General features: G+C 37.5%; 1 protein-coding gene across 2 annotated transcripts; it reads left to right on the plus strand.

Moving 5' to 3' along the window:
* Nucleotides 1-410: 410 nt before the first annotated feature.
* On the plus strand, nt 411-8,224 carry LOC104114132 (serine/threonine-protein phosphatase PP1-like). 2 transcript variants are annotated; one of them, XM_009624508.4, is made up of 4 exons: nt 411-890; nt 5,879-6,438; nt 6,537-6,752; nt 7,684-8,224. In XM_009624508.4, the coding sequence occupies exons 1-4, from the start codon at nt 716-718 to the stop codon at nt 7,705-7,707; spliced, it is 975 nt and encodes a 324-aa protein (XP_009622803.1). In that variant the 5' UTR covers nt 411-715; the 3' UTR covers nt 7,708-8,224. The 2 variants fall into 2 exon arrangements, with proteins under 2 accessions (XP_009622803.1, XP_009622804.1); XM_009624509.4 differs by having other exon boundaries at nt 778-916.
* The last annotated feature ends 2,138 nt before the right edge of the window (nt 8,225-10,362 follow it).

Raw genomic sequence — 10,362 nt, forward strand, 5'->3', positions numbered from 1 at the left:
CGTAGCCTTACATTGGAGATGAACACTGAAATAGAAATTAAATTCGAAGTAAGTGCTTAAAATGGTAGAGTCCAATACGAATAAGTTTTTTCAGCAAGCTTATTTATAACAGATTACTAAATAGACATCCACCGTATAATATATTTATAACAAGGCGTATTTATTAGCAACACATACATAAGAATACCTAAGACAAAATAATCCATTGTTTAGAGATGAAGACTTGGCCACTAACATAAATAGCTGTCGCTCTCTTAATTCAGGCATCGATTCACTCTTCCGTGGCCATTAGCACTCAGATAAATACGTTATTCTTTCTCACATAAAAAGCCATTTTCAAACTCCACCCATAACCACTAATCCCAATCCCCCCCCCCCCCCCCCCCCCGAAAGTCTTTGATTTTAATTCCCTCTCTCTATCTATCTTTCTTTTCTTTTCTCTAATAATAAAATGCCAATCCACTATTCCCACTATTCCACTCCACTTTATTCTCTACTTCTTCTTCCTTTTTCATCACCATAATCTTCGAATCAGTTCTACACACTTTACCAGTTTTCTTTTAACTGTCACAAGTACACGTGTCTTGTAAATGTGTTCACCAAAATTGGTGTTTCAAACCTGTCAACTTTCTTCTGCTTGATCAATCTTGACACACACAGAGAGAGAGAGAGAGAGAGAGAGAGAGAGAGAGAGAAAGAGTAGAGGAAGAGGGATATGGGTTCAGTAGATTTGGATGATATAATAAACCGTTTAATTGAAGTTCGACATAGACCAGGGAAACAAGTGCAGCTATCTGAATACGAAATCAGGCACCTTTGTCTCAAATCTAAAGAAATTTTCTTGCAACAGCCTAATCTTCTTGAGCTTGATGCACCTATCAAGATCTGTGGTACATGCACTCTTTTAAAATTTCATGTAATCTCTTTTCTTTAATTTAATTTTTAATGGAATTTGAGTTCCCTGGAGTGGGTTTGAGTTTGTTGTTGCAGTTCTTAAAGTTGGTGTCTTTTATAGTTTTATTTTATATAAAGATTTAGTCTTTGATTCTCTTTTTGTTTTCTTTCAAAAGTAATATTGGTTGTTGACTTTAATTGGGTTCTAAGAGCATGAGGTTTAATGCTTGAAGTTGATGTTGTTGTTTTAATTCATGATTAGGTTGAAGGGTGTCACTATATGCTAAGGGGTCGTTCGGTTGGGAAACAAGTTATTCCAAGATTAATTATCCCGGGATTAGTTATACCGCGATTTTATCCCAACCAAACGTCGGATAAACTCATCTCAAATTTAATCCTGGGATTAATTATCCCTTATCCCTCGTACCAAACTATTAGTTTCCTTCAAATTAACATCATGAATTGGCTAGTTTTACTCTTGCTACCATTATAAAACTGTGAAATTAGCCTTTGGCATGTTTCTCTTTTACACAATTCTTCTTCCAATTTTTCTATGATCCTTTCCCTAAGTGAGAAAATTGAATAGTCCTTGCTTCTAGTTATCTAACTGAACCAGTGTGAAAAGGCTATCCTTTCTATGTTTGGTCCAAGAGACTGCTTGATTTACTTCACTTATGTAAAGAATACATCCTCTGCCTTGCAGTCTAATACCGGAAGGTTTTCAAATGCTATTATGGCTGCCGTGTTCCCTTTGACTTTCAATTCTCCTCTTTTTTTCCCAATAGAGCAAGAATTAACACGCACCGCTCTTCTTTTTATTTCTGCTCGTTTTGCTCTCCCCCTTTTTTTGGACAAGTAATCATGGTATTGTTGAATTAGCACTAAGTGAGTGCTGATATGTACAAAATTGTTTGATTACAAATGATGAAGGCAGTTCCTAATAGAGTGTGAAGGAACTCAAAAACTCTATCTAGATTGTATACATATATTAAGTTAGTCCAAAAAGCTAAGAAATTCAAACATTTGTGAAATGTGTGTGAAAGCCTTCAAAACTATGATTGTTCCTTTCCTTCCATATTACCCATAGGACGCAGGCACGTATAAACTATATTGCACCAGACAGTCTTGAGCTCTCTCCCCTTTTCTCTCTGGTCAAACCTAGTCTTAATCTCGATTCTGGAATTCATTGTTCAAACTAAATACTCTCTGTTTTGGTCCTTAATTGGTTCATTCTCTTACGTAATTAAAGTTAGCTTTCTTTTTAATGCATGCAATCTCTCTATATGGGCATGCAATTAATATGTGGAGTCCAACTTAAATCATTGTTAGGTTAAGCTTTTATCGAGTTGTAAATGCTGTCGGTCATCTTGAGATTTACCAATTTGCCAGTCATCAGTTAATAAAATAATCAAAGTGTTTTGTTGTTTGTCATAAATTCTAACATGCAAACCGAAAAACTCTATTAGTTAACATGAAATTTCACCTATTATAGTGATGTGTTGTATGGCTTTCATACTATCTATTTAAGGTATGTCTACTCTTTGGAACTAAACTTGCATGTTTCAATTATAGGTTTGTGGAATGAACAGCATTTCTAGGTTTGCTTACTCCTTTTTTGGAAAAAAGAAAGTCTTCCATTATTAGCTTATACGTCTTTATTCCTGTTGAAAATAAGTAACAGTTGTTCGCCTTTCTCCCCCCTCTTCCCTCCTCTTCTTCTCCCCTATTCTTCCTTTCCACCTTTTCTTGAGCCGAGGGTCTATCGGAAATAGCCTCTCTACCTCTCCAGGTAGGGGTAAGGTCTGCGTACTCACTACCCTCCCCAAACCCCACCCGTGGGATTATACTGGGTATGTTATTGTTGTGCAAGAAATAAACAACTAAATTCAACAAAGAAAATGCAACTTTATTTATTTGTTGATTCTATATTCCAAGTGCATTTATTCAACTGATATTTTGCCCTTTTTCGGTTGTGAAAATGGATGTAAACTGTAAAAAAAGTAGCATTTTTAACTGGCTTGTTTGAAACTGAACAGTAAGCAAAAGATTTTAGAAAACAAAAAAGGAAGAAATAAACTTGGCAATTGGCAAGTCATTAAGAATATATTTCGATGTTAACAATTTCTTAATTACGGTCTTACCAAACCAATATCAAACTGACTTGTCGCTTTCCAATTTTGAATACCAAAATCAAGTAATATCATAAGAGCGCAGGATTTATGTGATTCCGTTTGGTTTGGTGTGTTTGGTCAGTTTTAAAATATTAAACTGAATCCTACATTAGGCCTTTGGTGAAATTTAGTGTGGCATACATTTTTTAGGAGCATTTTGGTTTTGATATTATGATATTTGTTACACAAGTGCAGAGATGAGCTGATCAACGGACTAATGATGTTATTAAATTTGGCAAGTTGGTTGCTAATAATGATTTGAAATTCAACTATCAATGTGTATTTTTAGTTAACTGTTAAGGAGTAACTCTTGGGGGGTCTTAACTAGTTTGGGTAGATAATGACATGAAAATCTAAAATTAATAGCATCTTATGATCGAGTTCTCTTGAGAAGGAGTGTGTCTATTTCAGAAAATCAGTTCGGATTCATGTCGGGGCGGTCGACTACAGAAGCCATCCATCTTGTGAGGAGGTTGATGGAGCAATATAGGGAGAGGAAGAAGGACTTACATATGGTGTTCATTGACTTAGAAAAAGCTTACGACAAAGTCCCTAGGGAGGTTCTATGGAGATGTTTGGAGGTTAGCAGCGTTCCGGTAGCGTTCGTTAGGGTGATTAGGGACATATACGATGGTGCTAAGACTCGGGTGAGGACCGTGGGAGGGGATTCATATTATTTTCCAGTGATGATGGGATTGCATCAGGGATCAACTCTTAGCCCATTTTTATTTGCCCTAGCGATACACGTGCTAACGCATAATATACAGGGGAAAGTGCCATGATGTATGTTATTTGCAGATGATATAGTTCTTAATGACGAGACGCGCGGCGGGGTTAATGCTAAGCTGGAGGTGTGGCGTCAGACCCTGGAATTTAAAGGTTTCAAGTTGAGCATGACAAAAACAGAATATGTGGAGTGTAAGTTCAGTATTGGGACGCATGAACCAGAAGTGGACGTGAAGCTTGATACCCAGGTCATCCCCAAGAGAGATAGTTTCAAATATCTTGGGTCGATTATACAGAGTAACGGGGAGATTAACGAGGATGTCATACACCGTATAGGAGCAGGGTGGTTGAAATGGAGGCTTGATTCTGGTGTTTTGTGTGACAGGAATGTGCCACCTAGACTTAAGGGCAAGTTCTACAAAGCAGTAGTTAGACCGACCATGTTGTATGGAGCCGAGTGTTGGCCAGTCAAAAAATCTCATGCCTAGAAGATGAAAGTAGAAAGAAATAAGGATGTTGCGATGGATGTGTGGGCATACTAGAAAATATAAGATTAAGAATGAATATATTAGGGACAAATTAGATGTGGCCCCGGTGGAAGAGAAGTTGAGGGAATCGAGGCTGAGATGGTTTGGTCATGTGAAGAGGAGAGACGTTGATGCCCCGGTTAGGAGGTGCGAGAGGTTTCCCGCGTCGAGTCAGAGGAGGGGTAGAGGGAGGCCTAAGAAGAACTGGGGTGAGGTGATTAGGCAGGACATGGCTCTCCTCTAGCTTACCGAGGACATGACCCTCGATAGAAAGGTGTGAAGGTCGAAAATTAGGGTGGTGGGTTGATAGACAGTCTAGAGTTTGCCTTGTTACTAGTAGTAGTTGTACTAGTCGGGTACCTTCCTATTCCTAGTCCTTTGTGTTTATATACGGTATGTCAATATTAGCAGTGAGATTGGCACTAACTATTCTTGTTGTTTCATTTCCTTGGATCTCTGTCATTATTCGTTGTATTATTTGCTTACACTGTCTTATTACATTGTTGTTGCTATTGTTTCTCTATTGCTCCATTTTTTTTACGTTCTTGAGCCGAGGGTCTTTCGGAAACAGGCTCTCTACCTTCATAGGTAGGGTTAAGGTCTGCGTACACACTACCCTTCCCAGACCCCACTTGTGGGATTCCATGTTGTTGTTGTGATCGAGTTCTCCTCCCTTTCCACAAGAGAGTTTAACTGCATCCGGCTGCTTCTGCTGCTGCTGTGATCGAGGTGATCGAGTTCTCCTCCCTTTCCACAAGAGAGTTTAACTGCATCCGGTTCCACAACTAAGTATTTCTAATACCTGCTCAGCAGGAATTCTTAAGATCAACCAAATATTATCCAAATATAATCTGTTCTGTAGAAGTACATTCAAACTTTGACCTGTTGATACAAGAACCAGCCACCTTGCTGGTTTAGGTCATACCTTTTCGGTAGCTATGACAAGGCTAGCTAAAACTGAAAAACTGGTGAATTTACTAATCCAGATGGTGGCCAAGCGGGTTTTCATGGCATAAAGAAACTATTAGAGTATTAATTATCCGCTCTACTTTTTCTCATTATCTCCCTCCTAGTGTATAATTTTGTAAATCCTTCCTACCAAGAACAATGCATTTGCAGTCTAACATCAAGAATTTTCTTGAAAGTTGAATCATCCATATCTACACCCCATATCCAATTATATTTGGCTGTAAAAGCATCGGTTCAGCACTCACAAGTCACTGACACTCTGCACTTTTGTACGTTTCGTCTGACTGAAAGTGCTCTCTCAGAAGATCTAAGCTGACTGTATTCTTTGCTTCGAGTTGTGCATGTATCCTGATTGCCAATATGTTCCCCTTTATTCAATTTTATTTTTAATTTTGGTATAGTTCTATTTTCCAACTTCCCCTTATGTTGTTGCTTCTCATTGTCATTTTTGAGGGACCAATATTTGGTTGTAACCCCATAAAAGATTAAAATATATGTTAAAACATTGCTTGCTATTTCTCTCTCTCTTTTTTCTGGGGAAGAAAACATGACTTCTTATCTAATTCTTTTCATGGTGCCATACTTGGCTAGGGGATATCCATGGTCAGTATTCTGATCTACTGAGGCTATTCGAATATGGTGGATTACCTCCAAGATCCAATTACCTATTCTTGGGTGATTATGTGGATCGTGGGAAGCAGAGTCTGGAGACAATATGCCTTATGCTCGCATATAAAATAAAGTATCGTGAAAACTTTTTCCTTTTGAGGGGAAATCATGAATGTGCTTCTGTGAATCGTATATATGGATTCTATGATGAGTGTAAACGAAGGTTCAATGTTCGACTGTGGAAGATATTCACAGATTGTTTTAACTGCATGCCTGTGGCAGCTCTCATTGACGAAAAGATTTTGTGCATGCATGGCGGACTCTCCCCCGAGCTTTATCATCTGGATCAGATAAGGAACCTGCACCGACCAACTGATGTTCCAGAAGCTGGACTGCTTTGTGATCTTTTATGGTCAGATCCTAGTAGAGATGTTAAAGGGTGGGGAATGAGCGATAGGGGCGTTTCCTATACCTTTGGCCCAGATAAGGTGACAGAATTTCTTCAGAAGCAAGATCTTGATCTCATTTGCCGTGCCCACCAGGTTCAGAAACTGAGTGCTTCCAGTTGTTGCTTTTCCCTTCCTTTTCTTTTCAGAATTTTGTTTCTTAAAATTTTACAGTTTATTTGTACTTAATGTAGGTTGTGGAAGATGGATATGAGTTTTTTGCTAACAGACAGCTAGTGACTATTTTCTCAGCCCCTAATTATTGTGGAGAGTTTGACAATGCTGGTGCTATGATGAGTGTGGATGAGACACTGATGTGCTCTTTCCAGATATTAAAGTCGGCAGAGAAGAAGCCTAAGTTTGGATTTGGAAGCACCGCTTATAAAAATGGAACTCTAACCAAAACAAAGGTAAATCTTTCTTCACTGAATACCTTTTGTTACACTGAAAAAGGTAGGGTGTCATTGGTTTATTGATCCTTGGTTCGTGGACCTGTAAAATATGGGATGGTGGATCGGGGTTTGGTTAACTCATTGGTCTTTATGTAGTTGAAGTATTAGGCCCCTTTTCTGCTACCTAGGTTACATCTTTAGATTAAGAATACCCATAAGGGAGTGTTTTCCAACAAGATGATCTATTTGGATCTTGATAGTCATTTAATTAGTTTTGATGACTGGATCTATTTGAACCAGTAAAAATTCTTTGCATAACCCCTTAAGTTCTTTAATCTTCTTTATGAAGATATATAAAAGGTGGTGGTACTTGGACGTTGAGATTTCAATGTTGAATGTTTAGCCTGCACTCACTTTTTCAGCTCGCGATTTCACTTTTTCTGAACCGTGCTCGCGAAATCATGCACGGTTCAGAAAGTTGCTCTAATGTTCTTAGCAAAGTCACATTTTATCAGCCTTGAAGAGTGTGTTCCTGGTCCATCATCCCTTAAAAGTTCATAGCTCGATTATAACTTCCTTTTTTTCAGTAGGAAATATTTTGCATTCCTCGCGGCATTGGGTCAATGACTTTGTGTAAATCGTCGCTACGCAGGCTACTTCTGGAATTCATCAGTAGTCTTAGGATCCAATAAAAGTTTCAACTTTTTCTACATAGCACATCTTGTGATCTCAGATTTCTAATCCAGTATAGGCAGTTATCTAGAGACTGCATCAATTTCGTCGTGCTGTTTTTTCTTTTTATTCATATGCTTTTCTTCCTTTTCTCGGAGTCCTGGAGTCTATTTCATACTTCTTTTGACCACAGTATTGTTCTTTAAATCCACATGCATTATTTCTCGATGCCCTCTTATTAGTGATAATTTAACACAAAGATCTACATTTGTTGCAGTCATTTCTCGGTAAAATAGGATGAGATGAACCAGACACTCAATAATGATTATTACCTCAGTCAGCTCCGTGGCATGCAGCCTCAGCCTCGTCAGGTATCAGGCTCGGGTTGTAAGCATCAAAGAAGACTCAGAAGATGAAGATACCTATGCATGATAGGAATCGAGAAATTTGTGACAATTCTGATTGATGTGTATAATATAAACCAAAATCTGGTGAACGCGGCCTCTATTATTCACCAGCAAAAGATTTACTAACCTTTTTACTCTCAGGGAACTTCCCTGTGCAGTCTGATACAGCAGAAAGGATGATACCGGTTATGTGTAGGAGTGTAAATGAGTCGCTGTTTGTGAACAAAAGTTCAGCTCAAGCTCGTTTATTGAACGAGTTGAGCTGAGCTTTGTGCTCACTATGAAACTCAGGTTGTTTGTTTGTTCATGAACACTTTACATTGCAAAATATGTATCTGTTCGCCTGATCTCAACATTGAAAGTGAACTATGAGGTCCATTAATAGCTAAATAAATGGTCTTCATTGCGATTCTTCGTAGAGTCATTGCTAGTCTATTGAAAGTCCTGAAAATGAGGGTTTTGCAATATCCTCTGATTTCAGCCGTTATCTTGGCTCAAGAATACTGCCCAAATGCAGGCGCGCGCACACACTCTCTCTCTCCCTCTCTCTCTGTGTCTCTATGTTCTTCTCTCCAAATATTGAACTAGGTTGAAGAGTAAAATTGCTCCTGCTACTGTAAAACAAGCCGGAGACGTTTAACTACAATCCCTCAGTTCAAAATAAGTTGAGATCGGTTATGAGAATTCTCACTTATTATGTTACTCCATTTAAATTCATCTCAGGATATTCACCAACCATACGAAAATAGTTTGGTAACTTTGCTGTTTATTCTAGTCCTGCCATCCTATCTCTTTTTTGCCCCAGCAGACACATTCCAAGTTTGATTCTTCACCAACTATTTCAATTCGTTTAGTAGTGGTAGGTTTTCAGTCAAGGTTACTACGAAAACTGGAAATGTTGAAAATTATGTTTGGAAAAGAAGCGGGGATTGAGACTGCGATGATTTGGGCATGTGAGGAGGAGAGACATAGATGTCCTGGCCAGAAGGTGTGAGAGGATGACCATGGCGGGCTTGAGGAAAGGCAGGGATAGGCCAAAGAAATATTGGGGAGAGGTGATTAGGCAGGACATATCGGTCGAGAATTAAGGTGGTGGGTTGACAAGTAGTTGTGACTTTCTCCTAAGTTTACCAGTAGTACTAGTAGTATTCTTGTTGTTGGTTGAGAGATACTTTCTTCTAGTTTGTTAGTATATCTGGTACTCAGCTAACACGTCCATTATTTTTTTTGAAATTGCTATTGGAAATTGTTGCTCCCTGATTGTTACTATTTGATGCTACTTTTTCTCCCCTTTTACTGAAAATTGTTGCTCCATGTTTGTTACTATTTGATGTTACTTTTTCTTCCCTTTTTTCTTATTGTCTTTTGTCTCCCTCTTCTTTCTTTCTTCCCCCTCTTTCCTCTCCCTCTACCCTTTTTCTTCCTTGCCACTTTTTCTTGAGCCGAGAGTCTATTGGAAATAGCCTCTCTACCTCTCCAGGTAGGGGTAAGGTCTGCGTACACACTATCCTTCCCACACCTCATCTGTGAAATTATACTGGGTTTTTTTTTTGTTATTGTTGTTGTTAATGTATGTTTGAAAAAGAAGGTGAAAATGATTTTTGAGGTGAATTTATTAGTAATGCATTGGGAACTCCGAGAAACTTCATTGCTTATCCTGTATTTGCTGATTAATATTATATTGAGTATTAGTTACTAAGGACACATATGAACTTATGAAGTATCTATAGTTTCATTAAAAAAATTCCTTATTGTGGATTTTGTCCTTTAGTGTACACCATGCACAGTATTTACTACATTATTACTTTTGTCATTAAAAATATAGAAACAAGACTTAGACAAATGTATCAAATCGATACTATCATTATGTTGGGAAACTGCGCACTATAGCCGCTTTTAAAAATAATTGCCAAGAAAATACATATTTTTGTATGTTAAAGTATATTATGCATATAGTATATACAGTTTATACATTTTTTTTTAATATTTGGCTAGCAGATGTAATTATTTTTGGCCGATCAATCAAATATCTAACTTGTCTTTATGTGTAGGGGTGTCGGTTTAGCCGATTATTTTATAAAATTTGTACCATACCATTTTTTCGGTTATTCTATTATGTATAAACAAAATGTGACTTTTCGAAATCGTCCCAATCATGTCGGTTTGTCTTCAGTATCGGTACAGATCGGTTAATTTTCAGTATTTTTTTAAATGTCATGTAAAAGTCACTAGTAGAAGTGGAATGCACTAACATACGTATTTTTATAGGACTTAACAAAACTTTCTAAATAATTTTATTGTTTAGAGGGTGATGAGTTAAGAAAACATGAAAAATGACTAGAGTATAGATCAATCAACTATTCTATAGCAACGCAAAAAAAAAAATACTAAGCAAAGACAAAGGAAATACAAATCACACTAGCAGAAAGTTATTAATCAAGTTAGGACTCAAGAATAAAGTCTATAACAGATTAAATATTCAAAAAGATAAATCTAAATCATACGAAATGAAACATATTCAATACATAATAGTTTGTTACTCATAATCA

Source organism: Nicotiana tomentosiformis, chromosome 9, assembly GCF_000390325.3.
Source record: "Nicotiana tomentosiformis chromosome 9, ASM39032v3, whole genome shotgun sequence".
Classification (NCBI taxonomy): domain Eukaryota; kingdom Viridiplantae; phylum Streptophyta; class Magnoliopsida; order Solanales; family Solanaceae; genus Nicotiana; species Nicotiana tomentosiformis.